General features: G+C 41.9%; 1 protein-coding gene across 4 annotated transcripts in view; it reads right to left on the bottom strand.

Annotated features, from left to right (window-relative positions):
• BCORL1 (BCL6 corepressor like 1) overlaps positions 1-27,521 on the bottom strand; it is a 137,700-nt gene that overhangs the window by 65,027 nt on the left and 45,152 nt on the right. For 3 of the 4 annotated variants that reach the window (XM_053699384.1, XM_053699385.1, XM_053699387.1), the window contains 2 exons: positions 18,655-18,735; positions 17,693-18,088 (listed from right to left, as the gene is read on the bottom strand). In XM_053699384.1, the coding sequence (XP_053555359.1) occupies positions 17,693-18,088; positions 18,655-18,735 (477 nt within the window). The remainder of the gene's footprint in view (positions 1-17,692; positions 18,089-18,654; positions 18,736-27,521) is intronic. The other variant, XM_053699386.1, reaches the window with a different exon arrangement.

The following is a 27,521-nucleotide window of genomic DNA, read 5'->3' as shown; positions in this document are numbered from 1 at the left end:
CACTTTATAACATTCAAACCTCTAAATTTCTGCGTGTTTCTAAGCCACTACAGTCTCTTAATTACATGCTTTTTTATTTGCTTTTAACAACAGAAGACTGCTAGTTCATGTGGGCCATATAGATAACATTGTGCTCATGCCATGGGTTCTGCACAACACAGCTAACATGCAAAGCAATAGATAATAAATAAAAAGTCATGTGATCAGAGGGCTGTCCAAAGAGGCTTAGATACAAGGTAATCACAGAGGTTAAAAGTATATTAATATAACCATGTTGGCCGTGCAAAACTGGGGAATGGGTAATAAAGAGATAATCTATCTTTTTAAATGAATAAAACCTTTTGAGTTGACTGTCCCTTTAATGTTGACCCTACTCTATGGCCCAGATTACAAGTGACGTGGGAATGCTAACGCAGTACACAATAAGAGGTATCGCTGGACTGTGCTAAAATTAGCACGCAACTTGATATTATGACCATGACAAATCAGAGATTTACCAGAGAAGGTTACTTTCAATGGATATCGCCATTGTGCTAAATAGCGCTGATATTACAATCTGAAAGCTATGGATTGCGCTTGAGCGAAAGTTTACATAGCGCTAGAAAAATTAGAGCAACCTGAAACATGAAGTAAAAGTGTAAGGGTTAAAAAAAAGTTTAGCAAAATACATTAAAATAGAGGACACAATTCTATAACATTTGCTGGTCTCTGCTTAGTTTTCTACCCAAACACTCGCAGGGGCAGCCCTTACAGAATCTTTATTAAAAAGGCACTGTCCCTGCGAGTGGCGAGATGTCTCCCAAACAAATAATGAGAGCTCTCTGCTAGGTAGGAGTTTGCAATGAAGGGCAAGGTACAGAGGGAGAAACTGATTAAATATTGACAAATTGTAAAGTTGTAGTGTCTATAAAACAATTGGAGCTGCCATGTTGGTTAGGTTACCTTCTCTGCTGTGGCCAATTAGGGAAAGTTTTTAAATAGGTCACTAGAGTGTGCAGCCAATAGCTGTGTGGAATATAACAGTGTTCTGCACTTCCATTTCTAACAGGAACTGAAATACTCACAATTTCAGAATGGAATTACAGGAATAGGGGACAAAATAAATAATGAAAGTATATTGCAGAGTTTTTTTTTATAAAGGGCCCTTTAACTACCATGCAGTGCCTTTTGTTTAGCAGTTTGCTGTGAGACGCAGAAGCTCTGTGGAACTTTAAATGTCTCTGCATTCTGTACGGTTTAAACGTAGGGTTTTAAAAATCAGGAAATGACTACCAAGTTGTGCTTTTTATGGCTGGATATTAACTGCTGGTATTTAATTTGTGGATCCAATATGTTTCTGAGTTTAGTAGCTCAGTAAATATACCTCTTGAAAAAGTCTGGGCACCTCCAGATGAAACGCGTTGAGGAACAACGTGTCATCGCAGCAACGCCAGCCAGTCCATGAAAAGTGAACTAGCCCCGTAAAAGATCCGCACACCAGATTGGTGACGAAATAAGGATTTCAGCAGGAGCCATTAAGTTCAAGATTGAAACGGTCCGGCAGAGGAGCTGCATACGGAGACACTATTCACTATTGCTATTGTTTTGTTTTATATCTTGTACGTGCATTTTTATATAGCGCAATTTTACTTGACATTAAAACTTTTACCCTTAGAGGTCCGTTGTGGGCACTTGTGTTTTTTTTTCTTTCCTAGTTCTACAGTGCCAGCACTTTGGGAGTCGTTTTACAGGAAACCTCCCACAACACAAAGCTTCAGCCCGTAAGAAAACACTGCAGTGGGAACTCTGAGGATTTTACAGGGTGGATTAAGAGGTCTTCATAAAATGAAGTCTGTGCCTCAGACTATCATTAGTCCCCGCATTCAAGGTCTGTGTTTTTTCTTTGGATTACTACCATTTTTAGTATACATTAGTATACAATTGTGCATAAGACTGTGGACATTCACATCTAGGTACTTTGGACACATTTATTGACCGCCTCTGAGAGTCCACGATACATAGTTTTTTATATTGTCATATATATCCTTGTTTTTAACGATATTATATAATTGCCACAGTGGAACTATTAAAACAGTGGTAATATTCTGGGATGTACTTATAGAGGGTAGCGCAACAGTTTTTATATAATTTGTACTCTATAATATTTGTATGCATAGGTTTTCCTTTCAGAGTAATTCGTGTTTTTAAAAAGTTGGTCAAAACTTGCCACCTTTCAATTTGCAAGAAAAAAACAGTAAGAACTCAAGTTTGAAAATGTTTATAGAATTTCGCTGGGATTTGAGAGAAAATGTCATACATGCCCATGAAAATGTTCAGCTCATTTTACCAAAAAACAATTACACTTTGTATTTTTTAACTACGAAATTCTTTGTGTTTTTTTGCACATCCAGTGTAATTAAATTACTATTTATGCAGTGCATATTTCATACCATTTATTCCTGTGTAATTTACATGCAACATTTTATGTTTTTGATAAAAACAGAATTTATGTTTACCTGATAAATTACTTTCTCCAACGGTGTGTCCGGTCCACGGCGTCATCCTTACTTGTGGGATATTCTCTTCCCCAACAGGAAATGGCAAAGAGCCCAGCAAAGCTGGTCACATGATCCCTCCTAGGCTCCGCCTACCCCAGTCATTCGACCAACGTTAAGGAGGAATATTTGCATAGGAGAAACCATATGATACCGTGGTGACTGTAGTTAAAGAAAATAAATTATCAGACCTGATTAAAAAACCAGGGCGGGCCGTGGACCGGACACACCGTTGGAGAAAGTAATTTATCAGGTAAACATAAATTCTGTTTTCTCCAACATAGGTGTGTCCGGTCCACGGCGTCATCCTTACTTGTGGGAACCAATACCAAAGCTTTAGGACACGGATGACGGGAGGGAGCAAATCAGGTCACCTAGATGGAAGGCACCACGGCTTGCAAAACCTTTCTCCCAAAAATAGCCTCAGAAGAAGCAAAAGTATCAAACTTGTAAAATTTGGTAAAAGTGTGCAGTGAAGACCAAGTCGCTGCCCTACATATCTGATCAACAGAAGCCTCGTTCTTGAAGGCCCATGTGGAAGCCACAGCCCTAGTGGAATGAGCTGTGATTCTTTCGGGAGGCTGCCGTCCGGCAGTCTCGTAAGCCAATCTGATGATGCTTTTAATCCAAAAAGAGAGAGAGGTAGAAGTTGCTTTTTGACCTCTCCTTTTACCGGAATAAACAACAAACAAGGAAGATGTTTGTCTAAAATCCTTTGTAGCATCTAAATAGAATTTTAGAGCGCGAACAACATCCAAATTGTGCAACAAACGTTCCTTCTTCGAAACTGGTTTCGGACACAGAGAAGGTACGATAATCTCCTGGTTAATGTTTTTGTTAGAAACAACTTTTGGAAGAAAATCAGGTTTAGTACGTAAAACCACCTTATCTGCATGGAACACCAGATAAGGAGGAGAACACTGCAGAGCAGATAATTCTGAAACTCTTCTAGCAGAAGAAATTGCAACCAAAAACAAAACTTTCCAAGATAATAACTTAATATCAACGGAATGTAAGGGTTCAAACGGAACCCCCTGAAGAACTGAAAGAACTAAGTTGAGACTCCAAGGAGGAGTCAAAGGTTTGTAAACAGGCTTGATTCTAACCAGAGCCTGAACAAAGGCTTGAACATCTGGCACAGCTGCCAGCTTTTTGTGAAGTAACACAGACAAGGCAGAAATCTGTCCCTTCAGGGAACTTGCAGATAATCCTTTTTCCAATCCTTCTTGAAGGAAGGATAGAATCTTAGGAATCTTAACCTTGTCCCAAGGGAATCCTTTAGATTCACACCAACAGATATATTTTTTCCAAATTTTGTGGTAAATCTTTCTAGTTACAGGCTTTCTGGCCTGAACAAGAGTATCGATAACAGAATCTGAGAACCCTCGCTTCGATAAGATCAAGCGTTCAATCTCCAAGCAGTCAGCTGGAGTGAGACCAGATTCGGATGTTCGAACGGACCTTGAACAAGAAGGTCTCGTCTCAAAGGTAGCTTCCATGGTGGAGCCGATGACATATTCACCAGATCTGCATACCAAGTCCTGCGTGGCCACGCAGGAGCTAACAAGATCACCGACGCCCTTTCCTGATTGATCCTGGCTACCAGCCTGGGGATGAGAGGAAACGGCGGGAATACATAAGCTAGTTTGAAGGTCCAAGGTGCTACTAGTGCATCCACTAGAGCCGCCTTGGGATCCCTGGATCTGGACCCGTAGCAAGGAACTTTGAAGTTCTGACGAGAGGCCATCAGATCCATGTCTGGAATGCCCCACAGTTGAGTGACTTGGGCAAAGATTTCCGGATGGAGTTCCCACTCCCCCGGATGCAATGTCTGACGACTCAGAAAATCCGCTTCCCAATTTTCCACTCCTGGGATGTGGATAGCAGACAGGTGGCAGGAGTGAGACTCCGCCCATAGAATGATTTTGGTCACTTCTTCCATCGCCAGGGAACTCCTTGTTCCCCCCTGATGGTTGATGTACGCAACAGTTGTCATGTTGTCTGATTGAAACCGTATGAACTTGGCCCTCGCTAGCTGAGGCCAAGCCTTGAGAGCATTGAATATCGCTCTCAGTTCCAGAATATTTATCGGTAGAAGAGATTCTTCCCGAGACCAAAGACCCTGAGCTTTCAGGGATCCCCAGACCGCGCCCCGGCCCATCAGACTGGCGTCGGTCGTGACAATGACCCACTCTGGTCTGCGGAAGGTCATCCCTTGTGACAGGTTGTCCAGGGACAGCCACCAACGGAGTGAGTCTCTGGTCCTCTGATTTACTTGTATCCTCGGAGACAAGTTTGTATAGTCCCCATTCCACTGACTGAGCATGCACAGTTGTAATGGTCTTAGATGAATGCGCGCAAAAGGAACTATGTCCATTGCCGCTACCATCAAACCTATCACTTCCATGCACTGCGCTATGGAAGGAAGAGGAACGGAATGAAGTATCCGACAAGAGTCTAGAAGTTTTGTTTTTCTGGCCTCTGTCAGAAAAATCCTCATTTCTAAGGAGTCTATTATTGTCCCCAAGAAGGGAACCCTTGTTGACGGAGATAGAGAACTCTTTTCCACGTTCACTTTCCATCCGTGAGATCTGAGAAAGGCCAGGACGATGTCCGTGTGAGCCTTTGCTTGAGGAAGGGACGACGCTTGAATCAGAATGTCGTCCAAGTAAGGTACTACAGCAATGCCCCTTGGTCTTAGCACAGCTAGAAGGGACCCTAGTACCTTTGTGAAAATCCTTGGAGCAGTGGCTAATCCGAAAGGAAGCGCCACGAACTGGTAATGCTTGTCCAGGAATGCGAACCTTAGGAACCGATGATGTTCCTTGTGGATAGGAATATGTAGATACGCATCCTTTAAATCCACCGTGGTCATGAATTGACCTTCCTGGATGGAAGGAAGAATTGTTCGAATGGTTTCCATTTTGAACGATGGAACCTTGAGAAACTTGTTTAAGATCTAAGATTGGTCTGAACGTTCCCTCTTTTTTGGGAACTATGAACAGATTGGAGTAGAACCCCATCCCTTGTTCTCCTAATGGAACAGGATGAATCACTCCCATTTTTAACAGGTCTTCTACACAACGTAAGAATGCCTGTCTTTTTATGTGGTCTGAAGACAACTGAGACCTGTGGAACCTCCCCCTTGGGGGAAGCCCCTTGAATTCCAGAAGATAACCTTGGGAGACTATTTCTAGCGCCCAAGGATCCAGAACATCTCTTGCCCAAGCCCGAGCGAAGAGAGAGAGTCTTCCCCCCACCAGATCCGGTCCCGGATCCGGGGCCAACATTTCATGCTGTCTTGGTAGCAGTGGCAGGTTTCTTGGCCTGCTTTCCCTTGTTCCAGCCTTGCATTGGTCTCCAAGCTGGCTTGGCTTGAGAAGTATTACCCTCTTGCTTAGAGGACGTAGCACTTTGGGCTGGTCAGTTTCTACGAAAGGGACGAAAATTAGGTTTATTTTTGGCCTTGAAAGGCCGATCCTGAGGAAGGGCGTGGCCCTTACCCCCAGTGATATCAGAGATAATCTCTTTCAAGTCAGGGCCAAACAGCGTTTTCCCCTTGAAAGGAATGTTAAGGAGCTTGTTCTTGGAAGACGCATCAGCTGACCAAGATTTCAACCAAAGCGCTCTGCGCGCCACAATAGCAAACCCAGAATTCTTAGCCGCTAACCTAGCCAATTGCAAAGTGGCGTCTAGGGTGAAAGAATTAGCCAATTTGAGAGCATTGATTCTGTCCATAATCTCCTCATAAGGAGGAGAATCACTATCGACCGCCTTTACCAGCTCATCAAACCAGAAACACGCGGCTGTAGCGACAGGGACAATGCATGAAATTGGTTGTAGAAGGTAACCCTGCTGAACAAACATCTTTTTAAGTAAACCTTCTAATTTTTTATCCATAGGATCTTTGAAAGCACAACTATCTTCTATGGGTATAGTGGTGCGTTTGTTTAAAGTGGAAACCGCTCCCTCGACCTTGGGGACTGTCTGCCATAAGTCCTTTCTGGGGTCGACCATAGGAAACAATTTTTTAAATATGGGGGGAGGGACGAAAGGAATACCGGGCCTTTCCCATTCTTTATTTACAATGTCCGCCACCCGCTTGGGTATAGGAAAAGCTTCTGGGAGCCCCGGGACCTCTAGGAACTTGTCCATTTTACATAGTTTCTCTGGGATGACCAACTTGTCACAATCATCCAGAGTGGATAATACCTCCTTAAGCAGGATGCGGAGATGTTCCAACTTAAATTTAAACGTAATCACATCAGGTTCAGCTTGTTGAGAAATGTTCCCTGAATCAGTAATTTCTCCCTCAGACAAAACCTCCCTGGCCCCATCAGACTGGTTTAGGGGCCCTTCAGAACCATTATTATCAGCGTCGTCATGCTCTTCAGTATCTAAAACAGAGCAGTCGCGCTTACGCTGATAAGTGTGCATTTTGGCTAAAATGTTTTTGACAGAATTATCCATTACAGCCGTTAATTGTTGCATAGTAAGGAGTATTGGCGCGCTAGATGTACTAGGGGCCTCCTGAGTGGGCAAGACTCGTGTAGACGAAGGAGGGAATGATGCAGTACCATGCTTACTCCCCTCACTTGAGGAATCATCTTGGGCATCATTGTCATTGTCACATAAATCACATTTATTTAAATGAGAAGGAACTCTGGCTTCCCCACATTCAGAACACAGTCTATCTGGTAGTGCAGACATGTTAAACAGGCATAAACTTGATAACAAAGTACAAAAAACGTTTTAAAATAAAACCGTTACTGTCACTTTAAATTTTAAACTGAACACACTTTATTACTGCAATTGCGAAAAAATATGAAGGAATTGTTCAAAATTCACCAAAATTTCACCACAGTGTCTTAAAGCCTTAAAAGTATTGCACACCAAATTTGGAAGCTTTAACCCTTAAAATAACGGAACCGGAGCCGTTTTTAACTTTAACCCCTTTACAGTCCCTGGTATCTGCTTTGCTGAGACCCAACCAAGCCCAAAGGGGAATACGATACCAAATGACGCCTTCAGAAAGTCTTTTCTATGTATCAGAGCTCCTCACACATGCGACTGCATGTCATGCCTCTCAAAAACAAGTGCGCAACACCGGCGCGAAAATGAGGCTCTGCCTATGATTTGGGAAAGCCCCTAAAGAGAAAGGTGTCTAAAAAAGTGCCTGCCGATATAATCTTATCAAAATACCCAGATTAAATGATTCCTCAAGGCTAAATATGTGTTAATAATGAATCGATTTAGCCCAGAAAAAGTCTACAGTCTTAATAAGCCCTTGTGAAGCCCTTATTTACAATCTTAATAAACATGGCTTACCGGATCCCATAGGGAAAATGACAGCTTCCAGCATTACATCGTCTTGTTAGAATGTGTCATACCTCAAGCAGCAAGAGACTGCTCACTGTTCCCCCAACTGAAGTTAATTCCTCTCAACAGTCCTGTGTGGAACAGCCATGGATTTTAGTAACGGTTGCTAAAATCATTTTCCTCATACAAACAGAAATCTTCATCTCTTTTCTGTTTCTGAGTAAATAGTACATACCAGCACTATTTTAAAATAACAAACTCTTGATTGAATAATAAAAACTACAGTTAAACACTAAAAAACTCTAAGCCATCTCCGTGGAGATGTTGCCTGTACAACGGCAAAGAGAATGACTGGGGTAGGCGGAGCCTAGGAGGGATCATGTGACCAGCTTTGCTGGGCTCTTTGCCATTTCCTGTTGGGGAAGAGAATATCCCACAAGTAAGGATGACGCCGTGGACCGGACACACCTATGTTGGAGAAATAAGATTTTTGGTGAACAATTTTGTTACGATTTTTGATGTACCTTAACAATGCAATTTTTTCAATTATTCATTTTGTATTATTTTTAAATTATTAATTTTAATTGTGCACTTTTGTAATGTATTCATCTTCTACCCACACGAAAATGCAGTACATGCCCCTTAGCGAGACATCCTATTTTCAGGGTAAAATGTGGCTTTTTATAATTCCACCAGGAAAAAAGAAGAGAACTTTATAGAATCAGGAAGAAAGTATTACACTCATATATACACATTCTAACAAATATAAGATTTATATTGATAAAAAAAGTAAAAAGGTTTAAAAGAGTTAAGAAGGGATATGGTATATGGCAAGATGTTTGACTAGCAAGGGCTCCAAGGTGTGTGTGTGTATGTGTGTGTATATATATATATATTTATTATTTTATTTTATTATTTTTTTCTTCTATGTAAAGAACTTAAGAATTTTAAGTATTTCTAATGCACTTTCGGCTTTTGCACAGTTGGTCTAGCACAATTTCAGGTTAGCACATAAGTGATAAATGGAATAGGCTTTCTTTAGTGCACCCAATAAAAGTCTATGGGGAGAGGGAATGAATGCGGTTGCAATATCCTAAGCCCTGAAGTCAAGAGTGCCTGAGTCTTTCACTAGCTCACTAAATGGTTTCTTTCAACTAGTAATACCAAATCTAACTTGGGATCACTTTTTTTACCTTGAGCACAGTTAGCACTCATGATCAGGAAAAAAAAAGCAAATTTGATGATAAAAGTAAAATTAGTTAAAATTCTATGCCCTATATGAATCATGAAAGTTTTAATTTGGACTTTACTGTCCCTTTAATACACTTATGAGTTCTGTTGGAAACACAAGAGCACTGCAGATGTGATAGGATAGCATGATACTGCTTAAGAATGCTGAGAGCTCTGTATGAGCAGCAATAGTGGCAATGGTAATAGTATGTTGCTGTAGCAACATGATGAAGCTGACTTTATAACAATCCACCCCCTTAACTCCTGAAGTGCTATTCTTACCACTGAAGAAGTTAGCATTTCTACTACAAACCAGTGAAAATGCCACTCATTCCACCAAGCACAAACCCAATAAAGGCCTAGATTGCAAGTGAAGCTATCATTTTTCTCTTGGTATTTTTTTGTTAAATTCTAAACCTAGGTAGGCACATAGGCTGATATCACATACTCTTATCTCACAGTCTGGCTGTAAATAGCGAATAGCAAGTACTGTTTGCTCATGTGTGCCATATAGATAACATTGTGCTCACCCCAGTGGAGTTATTTAAGAGTCCGCACTAATTGCATGAAGTGCAAGTCTGTCAAAAGATCTGAGATGATGAGTCTGTCTGCAGAGGCTTAGATACAAGGTATTCAAAGAGGTCAAAAGTATATTTCTATAACAGTGTTGGTTATGCAAAACTGGGGAATGGTAAATAAAAGTATTATCTATCTTTTTAAACAATACAATTTTTGGTGTTTACTGTCCCTTTAACTAAGGTATAGTTATCTTGACTAAGTGCATAGGAAATGGGTAGTCTGAATTATTTGTCAGTACCAGAGGTATTTTAGTTGAGAAAGCCCATGAAAGGTTAATTTGGTGCAGTATTTGCAAGCCAAGTTTACGGAGGGAAAACAATTACATTTTTGTATTATTCTTCTGGCCTAGTAAAGTCTTCAAAACCAATTTATTTTCATTATCAAAAAGTGCAGTCGTTTTATATGCACATTTCCTCAGCACCAGCTCCTATAGTTCACAGCATATATGTATATGTGTTTATGATACATGCTTCAGAGGAAGCCGTGATAACAGAATTTATGTTTACCTGATAAATTACTTTCTCCAACGGTGTGTCCGGTCCACGGCGTCATCCTTACTTGTGGGATATTCTCTTCCCCAACAGGAAATGGCAAAGAGCCCAGCAAAGCTGGTCACATGATCCCTCCTAGGCTCCGCCTACCCCAGTCATTCGACCGACGTAAAGGAGGAATATTTGCATAGGAGAAACCATATGATACCGTGGTGACTGTAGTTAAAGAAAATAAATTATCAGACCTGATTAAAAAACCAGGGCGGGCCGTGGACCGGACACACCGTTGGAGAAAGTAATTTATCAGGTAAACATAAATTCTGTTTTCTCCAACATAGGTGTGTCCGGTCCACGGCGTCATCCTTACTTGTGGGAACCAATACCAAAGCTTTAGGACACGGATGAAGGGAGGGAGCAAATCAGGTCACCTAAATGGAAGGCACCACGGCTTGCAAAACCTTTCTCCCAAAAATAGCCTCAGAAGAAGCAAAAGTATCAAACTTGTAAAATTTGGTAAAAGTGTGCAGTGAAGACCAAGTCGCTGCCCTACATATCTGATCAACAGAAGCCTCGTTCTTGAAGGCCCATGTGGAAGCCACAGCCCTAGTGGAATGAGCTGTGATTCTTTCAGGAGGCTGCCGTCCGGCAGTCTCATAAGCCAATCTGATGATGCTTTTAATCCAAAAAGAGAGAGAGGTAGAAGTTGCTTTTTGACCTCTCCTTTTACCAGAATAAACAACAAACAAGGAAGATGTTTGTCTAAAATCCTTTGTAGCATCTAAATAGAATTTTAGAGCGCGAACAACATCCAAATTGTGCAACAAACGTTCCTTCTTTGAAACTGGATTCGGACACAAAGAAGGCACGACTATCTCCTGGTTAATGTTTTTGTTAGAAACAACTTTCGGAAGAAAACCAGGTTTAGTACGTAAAACCACCTTATCTGCATGGAACACCAGATAAGGAGGAGAACACTGCAGAGCAGATAATTCTGAAACTCTTCTAGCAGAAGAAATTGCAACCAAAAACAAAACTTTCCAAGATAATAACTTAATATCAACGGAATGTAAGGGTTCAAACGGAACCCCCTGAAGAACTGAAAGAACTAAGTTGAGACTCCAAGGAGGAGTCAAAGGTTTGTAAACAGGCTTGATTCTAACCAGAGCCTGAACAAAGGCTTGAACATCTGGCACAGCTGCCAGCTTTTTGTGAAGTAACACAGACAAGGCAGAAATCTGTCCCTTCAAGGAACTTGCAGATAATCCTTTCTCCAATCCTTCTTGAAGAAAGGATAGAATCTTAGGAATTTTTACCTTGTCCCAAGGGAATCCTTTAGATTCACACCAACAGATATATTTTTTCCATATTTTGTGGTAAATTTTTCTAGTTACAGGCTTTCTGGCCTGAACAAGAGTATCAATAACAGAATCTGAGAACCCTCGTTTTGATAAGATCAAGCGTTCAATCTCCAAGCAGTCAGTTGGAGTGAGACCAGATTCGGATGTTCGAACGGACCTTGAACAAGAAGGTCTCGTCTCAAAGGTAGCTTCCATGGTGGAGCCGATGACATATTCACCAGATCTGCATACCAAGTCCTGCGTGGCCACGCAGGAGCTATCAAGATCACCGATGCCCTCTCCTGATTGATCCTGGCTACCAGCCTGGGGATGAGAGGAAACGGCGGGAATACATAAGCTAGTTTGAAGGTCCAAGGTGCTACTAGTGCATCTACTAGAGTCGCCTTGGGATCCCTGGATCTGGACCCGTAGCAAGGAACCTTGAAGTTCTGACGAGAGGCCATCAGATCCATGTCTGGAATGCCCCACAGTTGAGTAATTTGGGCAAAGATTTCCGGATGGAGTTCCCACTCCCCCGGATGTAATGTCTGACGACTCAGAAAATCCGCTTCCCAATTTTCCACTCCTGGGATGTGGATTGCAGACAGGTGGCAGGAGTGAGTCTCCGCCCATTGAATGATTTTGGTCACTTCTTCCATCGCCAGGGAACTCCTTGTTCCCCCCTGATGGTTGATGTACGCAACAGTCGTCATGTTGTCTGATTGAAACCGTATGAACTTGGCCTTTGCTAGCTGAGGCCAAGCCTTGAGAGCATTGAGTATCGCTCTAAGTTCCAGAATATTTATCGGTAGAAGAGATTCTTCCCGAGACCAAAGACCCTGAGCTTTCAGGGGTCCCCAGACCGCGCCCCAGCCCATCAGACTGGCGTCGGTCGTGACAATGACCCACTCTGGCCTGCGGAAGTTCATCCCTTGTGACAGGTTGTCCAGGGACAGCCACCAACGGAGTGAATCTCTGGTCCTCTGATTTACTTGTATCGTCGGAGACAAGTCTGTATAGTCCCCATTCCACTGACTGAGCATGCACAGTTGTAATGGTCTTAGATGAATGCGCGCAAAAGGAACTATGTCCATTGCCGCTACCATCAAACCTATTACTTCCATGCACTGCGCTATGGAAGGAAGAGGAACGGAATGAAGTATTTGACAAGAGTTTAGAAGTTTTGTTTTTCTGGCCTCTGTCAGAAAAATCCTCATTTCTAAGGAGTCTATTATTGTTCCCAAGATGGGAACCCTTGTTGACGGAGATAGAGAACTCTTTTCTACGTTCACTTTCCATCCGTGAGATCTGAGAAAGGCCAGGACTATGTCCGTGTGAGCCTTTGCTTGAGGAAGGGACGACGCTTGAATCAGAATGTCGTCCAAGTAAGGTACTACTGCAATGCCCCTTGGTCTTAGCACCGCTAGAAGGGACCCTAGTACCTTTGTGAAAATCCTTGGAGCAGTGGCTAATCCGAAAGGAAGTGCCACGAACTGGTAATGCTTGTCCAGGAATGCGAACCTTAGGAACCGATGATGTTCCTTGTGGATAGGAATATGTAGATACGCATCCTTTAAATCCACCGTGGTCATGAATTGACCTTCCTGGATGGAAGGAAGAATTGTTCGAATGGTTTCCATTTTGAACGATGGAACCTTGAGAAACTTGTTTAGGATCTTGAGATCTAAGATTGATCTGAACGTTCCCTCTTTTTTGGGAACTACGAACAGATTGGAGTAGAACCCCATCCCTTGTTCTCCTAATGGAACAGGATGAATCACTCCCATTTTTAACAGGTCTTCTACACAATGTAAGAATGCCTGTTTTTTTATGTGGTCTGAAGACAATTGAGACCTGTGGAACCTCCCCCTTGGGGGAAGCCCCTTGAATTCCAGAAGATAACCTTGGGAGACTATTTCTAGTGCCCAAGGATCCAGAACATCTCTTGCCCAAGCCTGAGCGAAGAGAGAGAGTCTGCCCCCCACCAGATCCGGTCCCGGATCGGGGGCCAACATTTCATGCTGACTTGGTAGCAGTGGCAGGTTTCTTGGCCTGCTTTCCCTTGTTCCAGCCTTGCATTGGTCTCCAGGCTGGCTTGGCTTGAGAAGTATTACCCTCTTGCTTAGAGGACGTAGCACTTGGGGCTGGTCCGTTTCTACGAAAGGGACGAAAATTAGGTTTATTTTTGGCCTTGAAAGACCTATCCTGAGGAAGGGTGTGGCCCTTACCCCCAGTGATATCAGAGATAATCTCTTTCAAGTCAGGGCCAAACAGCGTTTTCCCCTTGAAAGGAATGTTAAGCAATTTGTTCTTGGAAGACGCATCCGCTGACCAAGATTTCAACCAAAGCGCTCTGCGCGCCACAATAGCAAACCCAGAATTTTTCGCCGCTAACCTAGCCAATTGCAAAGTGGCGTCTAGGGTGAAAGAATTAGCCAATTTGAGAGCACGGATTCTGTCCATAATCTCCTCATAAGGAGGAGAATCACTAGTGATCGCCTTTTCTAGCTCATCGAACCAGAAACACGCGGCTGTAGTGACAGGGACAATGCATGAAATTGGTTGTAGAAGGTAACCTTGCTGAACAAACATCTTTTTAAGCAAACCTTCTAATTTTTTATCCATAGGATCTTTGAAAGCACAACTATCTTCTATGGGTATAGTGGTGCGTTTGTTTAAAGTAGAAACCGCCCCCTCGACCTTGGGGACTGTCTGCCATAAGTCCTTTCTGGGGTCGACCATAGGAAACAATTTTTTAAATATGGGGGGAGGGACGAAAGGTATACCGGGCCTTTCCCATTCTTTATTTACAATGTCCGCCACCCGCTTGGGTATAGGAAAAGCTTCGGGGGGCCCCGGGACCTCTAGGAACTTGTCCATTTTACATAGTTTCTCTGGGATGATCAAATTCTCACAATCATCCAGAGTGGATAACACCTCCTTAAGCAGAGCGCGGAGATGTTCCAACTTAAATTTAAATGTAATCACATCAGGTTCAGCTTGTTGAGAAATTTTCCCTGAATCTGAAATTTCTCCCTCAGACAAAACCTCCCTGGCCCCCTCAGACTGGTGTAGGGGCCCTTCAGAAACAATATCATCAGCGTCCTCATGCTCTTCAGTATTATCTAAAACAGAGCAGTCGCGCTTACGCTGATAAGTGGGCATTTTGGCTAAAATGTTTTTGATAGAATTATCCATTACAGCCGTTAATTGTTGCATAGTAAGGAGTATTGGCGCGCTAGATGTACTAGGGGCCTCCTGAGTGGGCAAGACTGGTGTAGACGAAGGAGGGGATGATGCAGTACCATGCTTACTCCCCTCACTTGAGGAATCATCTTGGGCATCATTTTCTCTAAATTTTGTGTCACATAAATCACATCTATTTAAATGAGAAGGAACCTTGGCTTCCCCACATTCAGAACACAGTCTATCTGGTAGTTCAGACATGTTAAACAGGCATAAACTTGATAACAAAGTACAAAAAACGTTTTAAAATAAAACCGTTACTGTCACTTTAAATTTTAAACTGAACACACTTTATTACTGCAATTGCGAAAAAGTATGAAGGAATTGTTCAAAATTCACCAAAATTTTACCACAGTGTCTTAAAGCCTTAAAAGTATTGCACACCAAATTTGGAAGCTTTAACCCTTAAAATAACGGAACCGGAGCCGTTTTTATCTTTAACCCCTTTACAGTCCCTGGTATCTGCTTTGCTGAGACCCAACCAAGCCCAAAGGGGAATACGATACCAAATGACGCCTTCAGAAAGTCTTTTCTATGTATCAGAGCTCCTCACACATGCGACTGCATGTCATGCTTCTCAAAAACAAGTGCGCAATACCGGCGCGAAAATGAGACTCTGCCTATGATTAGGGAAAGCCCCTAGAGAATAAGGTGTCCAAAACAGTGCCTGCCAATATTATTTTACAAAATACCCAGATTAAAATGATTCCTCAAGGCTAAATATGTTTATATATGAATCGATTTAGCCCAGAAAATGTCTACAGTCTTAAAAAGCCCTTGTGAAGCCCTTATTTACTGTCTGTAATAAAAATGGCTTACCGGATCCCATAGGGAAAATGACAGCTTCCAGCATTACATCGTCTTGTTAGAATGTGTCATACCTCAAGCAGCAAAATTCTGCTCACTGTTCCCTCAACTGAAGTTAATTCCTCTCAACAGTCCTGTGTGGAACAGCCATCGATTTTAGTAACGGTTGCTAAAATCATTTTCCTCTTACAAACAGAAATCTTCATCTCTTTTCTGTTTCAGAGTAAATAGTACATACCAGCACTATTTTAAAATAACAAACTCTTGATTGAATAATAAAAACTACAGTTAAACACTAAAAAACTCTAAGCCATCTCCGTGGAGATGTTGCCTGTACAACGGCAAAGAGAATGACTGGGGTAGGCGGAGCCTAGGAGGGATCATGTGACCAGCTTTGCTGGGCTCTTTGCCATTTCCTGTTGGGGAAGAGAATATCCCACAAGTAAGGATGACGCCGTGGACCGGACACACCTATGTTGGAGAAATGCTGGACTTTTTGCTTTCATCATTTTATACAGTGCTCTGTTTGCTTTTAATATGCTGGAATAAAGTTTGTTATGCTTTTTAATCACTCCTGAATTGCTGCTCCTTTGTCCGGTGTGCCAGGAACGTTTAGAGTATTCCAGCTAGTGTTGCCACCTCAGCCATGTTTGCCTGGACACTTATGAGATACACATGCTGCAGGGTGTGCAGGAAGAAACATGTATTGTGTTTCTGGACAGCACTTATATGCAGTATTCATATTCCTCCCTTCACACCCCACAGCATGTGTAACTCATAAGTGTCCAGGAAAACACGGCTGAGGTGGCAACCCTAATTCCAGCAGATAACCTGCAAGTTAAGTTGCTCGCAATTTATTAGCCTTTATTAGTAAAAAATAAATTAGCATTTATTAGAAATTGTTTTGAAATGTATTATCCTTCAATGCCCCGTCAATTATGCCATAATTGCTAACAAAACTATTCTGACCACTGACTCATTATTTGCATTGCTACTATTGATTGGCCAGGGGGCGTGTAAAAACTATTAGCTGACCAGCCCTTTCACCAGGGCGTTCCAGTAGCGTGAAAATCTACGGCTTAGGAGGAATACTGTAAGGTAAAAAAACTAAAAGGTTCTATTTTGATATATTTATGCTTTGTTTTTGCAACAACTTTAGTTACTATAACATTATTATTGGCAATACATATTTCCCTCTCAAGCGTGTACTGGTCCTTTAAGATTTGCTTACATGAGAAAAATGTAAAAATTGTTAATTTATGGCAAAACTAAGAAGTGTTACTAATAGCATTATATTTGTTGCTCAGTGTCTGACAGGGTCAAGTCCGAACAAAAAATATGTTACATGTAACAGAGACACTAGATTAATACAAATGGATCACTGTTGGTTTTTCAAATGGATTGGAATCGCTTCAAATTAAAAAACAATGCAAAATGTTAATTGTCAATACACTTCTGATGGCTTGGATTGGTAAAAAAACTATAGCAATAGAAGGCTGGTAGGTGGATTAATGCATTTTGTTTAAAGCTTTTGCATTGTTAAACAGTATTTATATTTCAAAGATAACATTCAAGTCTAGATTACAAATGCAGCGCAAAAATATTACCAATATTTGGTACTAACACCACTCAAGTTAAAAATAGTGCTCTTATTCAAGAATAAGAGCACTATTTTTAACTTGAGTGGTGTTAGTGCCAAATATTGGTAATATTTTTGCGCTGCATTTATTATCTAGGCCAAAATGTTTTCTCATATTACAAGTTGAATTAAAATGGTAGTGGCTGAGCGAAAGCCTGATGCACCAACATCTTGAGATCGAAGAGCACGCCACTAAAAAGACTTCTATGGGGCATGCTACAAAATGCAGGTCCTGATTTTCTCATGAGTGCTAACTTTAAGGTGTGCTAAGCAAAATGTGCATTAAAAAGTAGAAGAAATTGTTTTGTCCTTCACACATTGTAAAATTAATTTTCATTATAGATAGAACACTTGGCATTTATTTTCTAATTCCTTTCATAAATAAAAAAGTATCTCCGTTTAAAATATTTCATAGAGATCTCATCAATGTACAATAAATAAGAATCAAGGAAAAACCATCCAGGATCAGCTTAGGTACTAATGATACTTGAATAAAGAGACTAAACCCACCTCGTTTAGCTTTTCTTCTCCTGTAGCAATGAGACACCTCTTCCTCCTCTTTCTCTGTCAAATACTCCCCATTCTGGTATTTTCTGTTCTTCTGTCTCCTCCTCTTTCTCCTTCGCAGAGGTCCATCTTTTTCCTCCTCTCCATTATCCTCCAGGATTGTCCATGGCTTTCCTGTATCAGTCACTCTGCTGAATAGTTCCCAAGAGCTACGTAGGACAGGAGTGATGGGTTCTGGTTGGGGCTCCTCTTTGGTCGTAGTAAACCTGTGACGCCGGCATCCTTTGTAAACCTTCCGCAGTTTCCGCCGTTTGCAAGGCACATTCATTTCCAACTCCTCTTCCAGACATTGAAAGTTCTCAGTACAGGTTGTCCCGCTATCTGAGGAACCAGTGTTTCCTGAGAGAAGAACAAGAGTACTGTATTTAAGGCTTGCAACACTTATAGTTAATTCTGCCCAGTCCAGCCTGTAAATATACATTTTTTCTAAGGCACTAATCTTTAATAAATTGTTTTGTACATAGAAGCAATTTCTAATCATTATACTAGGTCACTTGCCTGATATATGTTAACAGCTAGAGGGGGAGTAGCGAGGGTTTCTGCAGACATTTAGGCCAGAGGCTTCCCTTCTTGCAAAGGGAACATCCACACAGCATATACTCCTGGAGACAAATACTCGTAAACCAACACCGTACAAACTATCCAAATCTTGCTCACATACCAATAGTTTTATATAGAAGTAGCATGTCTGAAAACCCCTTCACAGATACCTGGCAAGCACGCACTGAAAGCACATAGCAGCAGAAGGAATAAAGCAGGAGGGATCTAGAGATTTGTTTGCAATGACAACATAATACACCTCTGGTCTGTGACCATTTGTGCACCAGCTAATGTTTGGACCTGCTGGATGGACAGTCCCCCATTACTGCTCCCAGACTGAGTTAGTGGCTTTATGGCCTTATTACCTGTCTGGCTGCGAGTTCGGGTTTTTAGGACCACAGGAATGAAGTCTCTGAAGCTGTTCTTGGATTTCCTCTCTGGTATGGCTATCAAGGACACAGTAAGGAGTCACAGTCACCTTAAAGATCCTCTTGAGATACATGCAAAAACATACACACACCTAATATGTATGTACGTGTGTATGTGTATGATATATAATATTTTTTTCACACACGTATGTATATGTATTCTACATACATACACACGTAGAAGAAAACCAGCACAACTCTTCTGTTTCTAAGATCTTTCTGCTCATTGATTAGCTCTTTATGTGCAATATATACATATATTTAAAAGGGACATGAGACACAAATGTTATCTCTCATTATTTAGATAGAGCATGCAGTTTTAAACGACTTTCCAATTTACTTCTATTACAAAATATCGGCGAGATTACGAGTTTGGCGTTAGCCTTAAAAAGCAGCGTTGAGAGGTCCCAATGCTGCTTTTTATCTAATGCTGGTATTACGAGTCAGGCAGGAAAGGGTCTACCGCTCCCTTTTCTTCCGCGACTCGAGGCTACCGCAAATCCCCTTACGTCAATTGCGTATCCTATCTTTTGTATGGGATTTGCCTAACGCTGGTATTACAAGTCTTGGAAGAAGTGAGCGGTAGACCCTCTCCTGGCAAGACTTCGACCGCATTTAAAAGTCAGTAGTTAAGAGTTTTATGGGCTAACGCCGGAACATAAAACTCTTAACTAAAGTGCTAAAAAGTACACTAACACCTATAAACTACCTATTAACCCCTAAACCGAGGCCCCCCACATCGCAAACACTATAATAAAAATTTGCCGCCACCTACATTAGTTATTAACCCCTAATCTGCCGCCCCCAACGTCGCCGCAACCTAACTACACTTATTAACCCTTAATCTGCCAACCGGACATCACCGCCACTTTAATAAATGTATTAACCCCTAAACCGCTGCACTCCCGCCTCGCAAACACTAGTTAATTTTTATTAACTAATCTGCCACCCCCAACGTCGCCGCTACAATATTAAAAGGTATTAACCCCTAAACCTAAGTCTAAACCTATCCCCCCAACTTAAATATAATTTAAAATAAATAAATTTTACAAAATAAAATAAATTATTCCTATTTAAAACTAAATACTTACCGATAAAATAAACCCTAAGATAGCTACAATATAACTAACTAATAGTTACATTGTAGCTAGCTTAGGATTTATTCACAGGCAACTTTGTATTTATTTTAACTAGGTACAATAGTTATTAAATAGTTATTAACTATTTAATAACTACCTAGCTAAAATAAGTACAAAATTACCTGTAAAATAAATCCTAACCTAAGTTACAATTACACATAACACTACACTATCATTAAATTAATTACATAAACTACCTACAATTACAATTAAATTCAATAAACTAAATTACAAAATAAATTAAACACTAAATTACAGAAAGATAAAAAAAATTACAAGAAGTTTAAACTAATTACACCTAATCTAAGTCCCCTAATAAAATAAAAAAGCCACCCAAAATAATAAAATGCCCTACCCTATACTAAATTACAAATAGCCCTTAAAAAGGGCCTTTTGCTGGGCATTGCCCCAAAAATCAGCTCTTTTACCTGTAAAAAAAAGAACAACCCCCCCAACATTACAACCCACCACCCACACTACCCCATTGAAGATCACCCTAGCTTGAGCCGACTTCACCCAGCCGGGGTCATCCGATCCGTCCAGTAGTCTTCATCCGATGGGCCAGAAGAGGACATCCAGACCGGCAGAAGTCTTCATCCTATCCGGGCAGAAGAGGACATCCGGACCGGGAGAAGGCTTCATCCAAGCGGCATCTTCTATCTTCATCCATCCGTCGAGGAACTGCTCCATCTTGAAGACCTCCGGCACGGAACATCCTTCTAGGTCGACGACTAAAGACGAATGAATATTCCTTTAAATGACGTCATCCAAGATGGCATCCCTCGAATTCCAATTGGCTGATAGGATTCTATCAGCCAATTGGAATTAATGTAGGATAAATCCGATTGGTTGATTTAATCAGACAATCGGCTTGAAGTTCAATATGATTGGCTGATTGGATCAGCCAATAGAATTGACCTCACATTCTATTGGCTGATCCAATCAAGATGGAGCCGTTCCTCGCTGGATGGATGAAGATAGAAGATGCCGCTTGGATGAAGCCTTCTCCCGGTCCGGATGTCCTCTTCTGCCCGGATAGGATGAAGACTTCTGCTGGTCTGGATGTCCTCATCTGGCCCATCGGATGAAGACTACTGGACGGATCGGATGACCACTGGTGCCCGACTGGGTGAAGATGGCTCATGGTAGGGTGATCTTCAATGGGGTAGTGTTAGGTTTTTTTTAAGGGGGTATTGGGTGGGTTTTAGAGTAGGGGTGTGTGGGTGGTGGGTTGTAATGTTGGGGGGGGGTATTGTATTCTTTTTTTACAGGTAAAAGAGCGGATTACTTTGGGGCAATGCCCCGCAAAAGGCCCTTTTAAGAGCTATTTGTAATTTAGTATAGGGTAGGGCATTTTATTATTTTGGGGGCTTTTTTATTTTATTAGGGGGCTTAGATTAGGTGTAATTAGTTTAAACTTCTTGTAATTTTTTTTATTTTCTGTAATTTAGTGTTTATTTTTTTTTGTAATTTAGTTTATTTAATTTAATTGTAATTAATTGTAGGTAGTTTATGTAATTCATTTAATGATAGTGTAGTGTTAGGTTTAATTATAACTTAGGTTAGTATTTATTTTACAGGTAATTTTGTACTTATTTTAGCTAGGTAATTATTAAATAGTTAATAACTAATAACTATTGTACCTAGTTAAAATAAATACAAAGTTGCCAGTAAAATAAAAATAAATCATAAGCTAGCTAAAATGTAACTATTAGTTACATTGTAGCTATCTTATGGTTTATTTTACAGGTAAGTATTTAGTTTTAAACAGGAATAATTGATTTAATTGTAGTTATTTTATTTATATTTAAATTAGGGGGTGTTAGACTTAGGTTAAGGGGTTAATAACTTTATTATAGTGGCGGTGACGTTGGCAGCGGAAGATTAGGGGTTAATTAATTTAATATAGTTGCGGCGACGTTGGGGGCGGCAGATTAGGAGTTAATAACTACAATGTAAGTGGCGGTGGTGTTGGGGGCAGCAGATTATGGGTTTATAACTATAAAGTAGGTGGCGGCGGTGTCCCGAGCGGCAGATTAGGGGTTAATAGTATAATGCAGGTGGCGACGATGTCGGGGGCGACAGATTAGGGGTTAATAAGTGTAATATTAGGGGTATTTAGACTCAGGGTTCATTTTAGGGTGTTAGGTGCAGACATATTTTTTATTTTCCCATAGGAAACAATGGGGCTGCGTTAGAAGCTGGACGCTGCTTTTTTGCAGGTGTTAGGTTTTTTTCCAGCCAGCTCAGCCCCATTGTTTCCTGTGGGAAAATCGTGCACAAGCACGTTTAGCCAGCTTACCGCTACCGTAAGCAACGCTGGTATTGAGGTGAGATGTGGAGCTAAATTTTGCTCTACGCTCACCTTTTTGTGGCTAACGCCAGGTTTAAAAAAAACTGTAATACCAGCGTTGGCTTAAGGTAGCGTTAGAAATAAAAGCCTTGTTAGCCCCGCACCCCTGTTACCGCAAAACTCGTAATCTCGGCGTATGTTTCTTGTAATCATTTGCTGATGGTGCAGCAGTGCACTATTGAGAGCTAGCTGAATATATATAGTGCGCCAATCACAAATGTGTGCAGGCACCTCACAGTAGTGTAGGATATGCACATATTCTTTTTTTTATTCAATTTGGAAATAGAAGTGAATTTAAAAGTGACTTAAAATTTCATGCTCAATCTGTATCATGGAAGTTTAATTTTGACTTTCCAATCCCTTTAATAATGTCTATAGGTCTGTGGTGTCCCTGCGTTTGTAGGGTTAAACTTAGCTGTGTGGGCACCTGAATATTCTATACAGTACCCAGGTAGTTTACACGGATTACTCTGAATATTGAATGCACATCCATAATGGAAAAAAAACAGAATTTATGTTTACCTGATAAATTACTTTCTCCAACGGTGTGTCCGGTCCACGGCGTCATCCTTACTTGTGGGATATTCTCTTCCCCAACAGGAAATGGCAAAGAGCCCAGCAAAGCTGGTCACATGATTCCCTCCTAGGCTCCGCCTTCCCCAGTCATTCGACCGACGTAAAGGAGGAATATTTGCATAGGAGAAACCATATGATACCGTGGTGACTGTAGTTAAAGAAAATAAATTATCAGACCTGATTAAAAAACCAGGGCGGGCCGTGGACCGGACACACCGTTGGAGAAAGTAATTTATCAGGTAAACATAAATTCTGTTTTCTCCAACATAGGTGTGTCCGGTCCACGGCGTCATCCTTACTTGTGGGAACCAATACCAAAGCTTTAGGACACGGATGAAGGGAGGGAGCAAATCAGGTCACCTAGATGGAAGGCACCACGGCTTGCAAAACCTTTCTCCCAAAAATAGCCTCAGAAGAAGCAAAAGTATCAAACTTGTAAAATTTAGTAAAAGTGTGCAGTGAAGACCAAGTCGCTGCCTTACATATCTGATCAACAGAAGCCTCGTTCTTGAAGGCCCATGTGGAAGCCACAGCCCTAGTGGAATGAGCTGTGATTCTTTCAGGAGGCTGCCGTCCGGCAGTCTCGTAAGCCAATCTGATGATGCTTTTAATCCAAAAAGAGAGAGAGGTAGAAGTTGCTTTTTGACCTCTCCTTTTACCAGAATAAACAACAAACAAGGAAGATGTTTGTCTAAAATCCTTTGTAGCATCTAAATAGAATTTTAGAGCACGAACAACATCCAAATTGTGCAACAAACGTTCCTTCTTTGAAACTGGATTCGGACACAAAGAAGGCACGAATATCTCCTGGTTAATGTTTTTGTTAGAAACAACTTTCGGAAGAAAACCAGGTTTAGTACGTAAAACCACCTTATCTGCATGGAACACCAGATAAGGAGGAGAACACTGCAGAGCAGATAATTCTGAAACTCTTCTAGCAGAAGAAATTGCAACCAAAAACAAAACTTTCCAAGATAATAACTTAATATCAACGGAATGTAAGGGTTCAAACGGAACCCCCTGAAGAACTGAAAGAACTAAATTGAGACTCCAAGGAGGAGTCAAAGGTTTGTAAACAGGCTTGATTCTAACCAGAGCCTGAACAAAAGCTTGAACATCTGGCACAGCTGCCAGTTTTTTGTGAAGTAACACAGACAAGGCAGAAATCTGTCCCTTCAAGGAACTAGCAGATAATCCTTTCTCCAAACCTTCTTGAAGGAAGGATAGAATCTTAGGAATTTTTACCTTGTCCCAAAGGAATCCTTTAGATTCACACCAACAGATATATTTTTTCCATATTTTGTGGTAAATTTTTCTAGTTACAGGCTTTCTGGCCTGAACAAGAGTATCAATGACAGAATCTGAGAACCCTCGCTTTGATAAGATCAAGCGTTCAATCTCCAAGCAGTCAGTTGGAGTGAGACCAGATTCGGATGTTCGAACGGACCTTGAACAAGAAGGTCTCGTCTCAAAGGTAGCTTCCATGGTGGAGCCGATGACATATTCACCAGGTCTGCATACCAAGTCCTGCGTGGCCACGCAGGAGCTATCAAGATCACCGATGCTCTCTCCTGATTGATCCTGGCTACCAGCCTGGGGATGAGAGGAAACGGCGGGAATACATAAGCTAGTTTGAAGGTCCAAGGTGCTACTAGTGCATCTACTAGAGTCGCCTTGGGATCCCTGGATCTGGACCCGTAGCAAGGAACCTTGAAGTTCTGACGAGAGGCCATCAGATCCATGTCTGGAATGCCCCACAGTTGAGAAATTTGGGCAAAGATTTCCGGATGGAGTTCCCACTCCCCCGGATGAAATGTCTGACGACTCAGAAAATCCGCTTCCCAATTTTCCACTCCTGGGATGTGGATTGCAGACAAGTGGCAGGAGTGAGTCTCCGCCCATTGAATGATTTTGGTCACTTCTTCCATTGCCAGGGAACTCCTTGTTCCCCCCTGATGGTTGATGTACGCAACAGTTGTCATGTTGTCTGATTGAAACCGTATGAACTTGGCCTTTGCTAGCTGAGGCCAAGCCTTGAGAGCATTGAATATCGCTCTCAGTTCCAGAATATTTATCGGTAGAAGAGATTCTTCCCGAGACCAAAGACCCTGAGCTTTCAGGGGTCCCCAGACCGCGCCCCAGCCCACCAGACTGGCGTCGGTCGTGACAATGACCCACTCTGGTCTGCGGAAGCTCATCCCCTGTGACAGGTTGTCCAGGGACAGCCACCAACGGAGTGAATCTCTGGTCCTCTGATTTACTTGTATCGTCGGAGACAAGTCTGTATAATCCCCATTCCACTGACTGAGCATGCACAGTTGTAATGGTCTTAGATGAATGCGCGCAAAAGGAACTATGTCCATTGCCGCTACCATCAAACCTATTACTTCCATGCACTGCGCTATGGAAGGAAGAGGAACAGAATGAAGCATTTGACAAGAGTTCAGAAGTTTTGTTTTTCTGGCCTCTGTCAGAAAAATTCTCATTTCTAAGGAGTCTATTATTGTTCCCAAGAAGGGAACCCTTGTTGACAGAGATAGAGAACTCTTTTCTACGTTCACTTTCCATCCGTGAGATCTGAGAAAGGCCAGGACAATGTCCGTGTGAGCCTTTGCTTGAGGAAGGGACGACGCTTGAATCAGAATGTCGTCCAAGTAAGGTACTACTGCAATGCCCCTTGGTCTTAGCACCGCTAGAAGGGACCCTAGTACCTTTGTGAAAATCCTTGGAGCAGTGGCTAATCCGAACGGAAGTGCCACAAACTGGTAATGCTTGTCCAGGAATGCGAACCTTAGGAACCGATGATGTTCCTTGTGGATAGGAATATGTAGATACGCATCCTTTAAATCCACCGTGGTCATGAATTGACCTTCCTGGATGGAAGGAAGAATTGTTCGAATGGTTTCCATTTTGAACGATGGAACCTTGAGAAACTTGTTTAGGATCTTGAGATCTAAGATTGGTCTGAACGTTCCCTCTTTTTTGGGAACTACGAACAGATTGGAGTAGAACCCCATCCCTTGTTCTCCTAATGGAACAGGATGAATCACTCCCATTTTTAACAGGTCTTCTACACAATGCAAGAATGCCTGTTTTTTTATGTGGTCTGAAGACAATTGAGACCTGTGGAACCTCCCCCTTGGGGGAAGCCCCTTGAATTCCAGAAGATAACCTTGGGAGACTATTTCTAGCGCCCAAGGATCCAGAACATCTCTTGCCCAAGCCTGAGCGAAGAGAGAGAGTCTGCCCCCCACCAGATCCGGTCCCGGATCGGGGGCCAACATCTCATGCTGTCTTGGTAGCAGTGGCAGGTTTCTTGGCCTGCTTTCCTTTGTTCCAGCCTTGCATTGGTCTCCAGGCTGGTTTGGCTTGAGAAGTATTACCCTCCTGCTTAGAGGACGTAGCACTTGGGGCTGGTCCGTTTCTGCGAAAGGGACGAAAATTAGGTTTATTTTTGGCCTTGAAAGACCTATCCTGAGGAAGGGCGTGGCCCTTGCCCCCAGTGATATCAGAGATAATCTCTTTCAAGTCAGGGCCAAACAGCGTTTTCCCCTTGAAAGGAATGTTAAGCAATTTGTTCTTGGAAGACGCATCCGCTGACCAAGATTTTAACCAAAGCGCTCTGCGCGCCACAATAGCAAACCCAGAATTTTTCGCCGCTAACCTAGCCAATTGCAAAGTGGCGTCTAGGGTGAAAGAATTAGCCAATTTGAGAGCACGAATTCTGTCCATAATCTCCTCATAAGAAGAAGAATTATTAATGATCGCCTTTTCTAGCTCATCGAACCAGAAACACGCGGCTGTAGTGACAGGGACAATGCATGAAATTGGTTGTAGAAGGTAACCTTGCTGAACAAACATCTTTTTAAGCAAACCTTCTAATTTTTTATCCATAGGATCTTTGAAAGCACAACTATCTTCTATGGGTATAGTGGTGCGTTTGTTTAGAGTAGAAACCGCCCCCTCGACCTTGGGGACTGTCTGCCATAAGTCCTTTCTGGGGTCGACCATAGGAAACAATTTTTTAAATATGGGGGGAGGGACGAAAGGTATACCGGGCCTTTCCCATTCTTTATTTACAATGTCCGCCACCCGCTTGGGTATAGGAAAAGCTTCGGGGGGCCCCGGGACCTCTAGGAACTTGTCCATTTTACATAGTTTCTCTGGAATGACCAAATTCTCACAATCATCCAGAGTGGATAACACCTCCTTAAGCAGAGCGCGGAGATGTTCCAACTTAAATTTAAATGTAATCACATCAGGTTCAGCTTGTTGAGAAATTTTCCCTGAATCTGAAATTTCTCCCTCAGACAAAACCTCCCTGGCCCCCTCAGACTGGTGTAGGGGCCCTTCAGAAACAATATCATCAGCGTCCTCATGCTCTTCAGTATTTTCTAAAACAGAGCAGTCGCGCTTTCGCTGATAAGTGGGCATTTTGGCTAAAATGTTTTTGATAGAATTATCCATTACAGCCGTTAATTGTTGCATAGTAAGGAGTATTGGCGCGCTAGATGTACTAGGGGCCTCCTGTGTGGGCAAGACTGGTGTAGACGAAGGAGGGGATGATGCAGTACCATGCTTACTCCCCTCACTTGAGGAATCATCTTGGGCATCATTTTCTCTAAATTTTGTGTCACATAAATCACATCTATTTAAATGAGAAGGAACCTTGGCTTCCCCACATTCAGAACACAGTCTATCTGGTAGTTCAGACATGTTAAACAGGCATAAACTTG

Source organism: Bombina bombina, chromosome 1 (genome assembly GCF_027579735.1).
Source record: "Bombina bombina isolate aBomBom1 chromosome 1, aBomBom1.pri, whole genome shotgun sequence".
Classification (NCBI taxonomy): Eukaryota; Metazoa; Chordata; class Amphibia; order Anura; family Bombinatoridae; genus Bombina; species Bombina bombina.
This window is presented reverse-complemented; position numbering and strand designations above follow the sequence as displayed.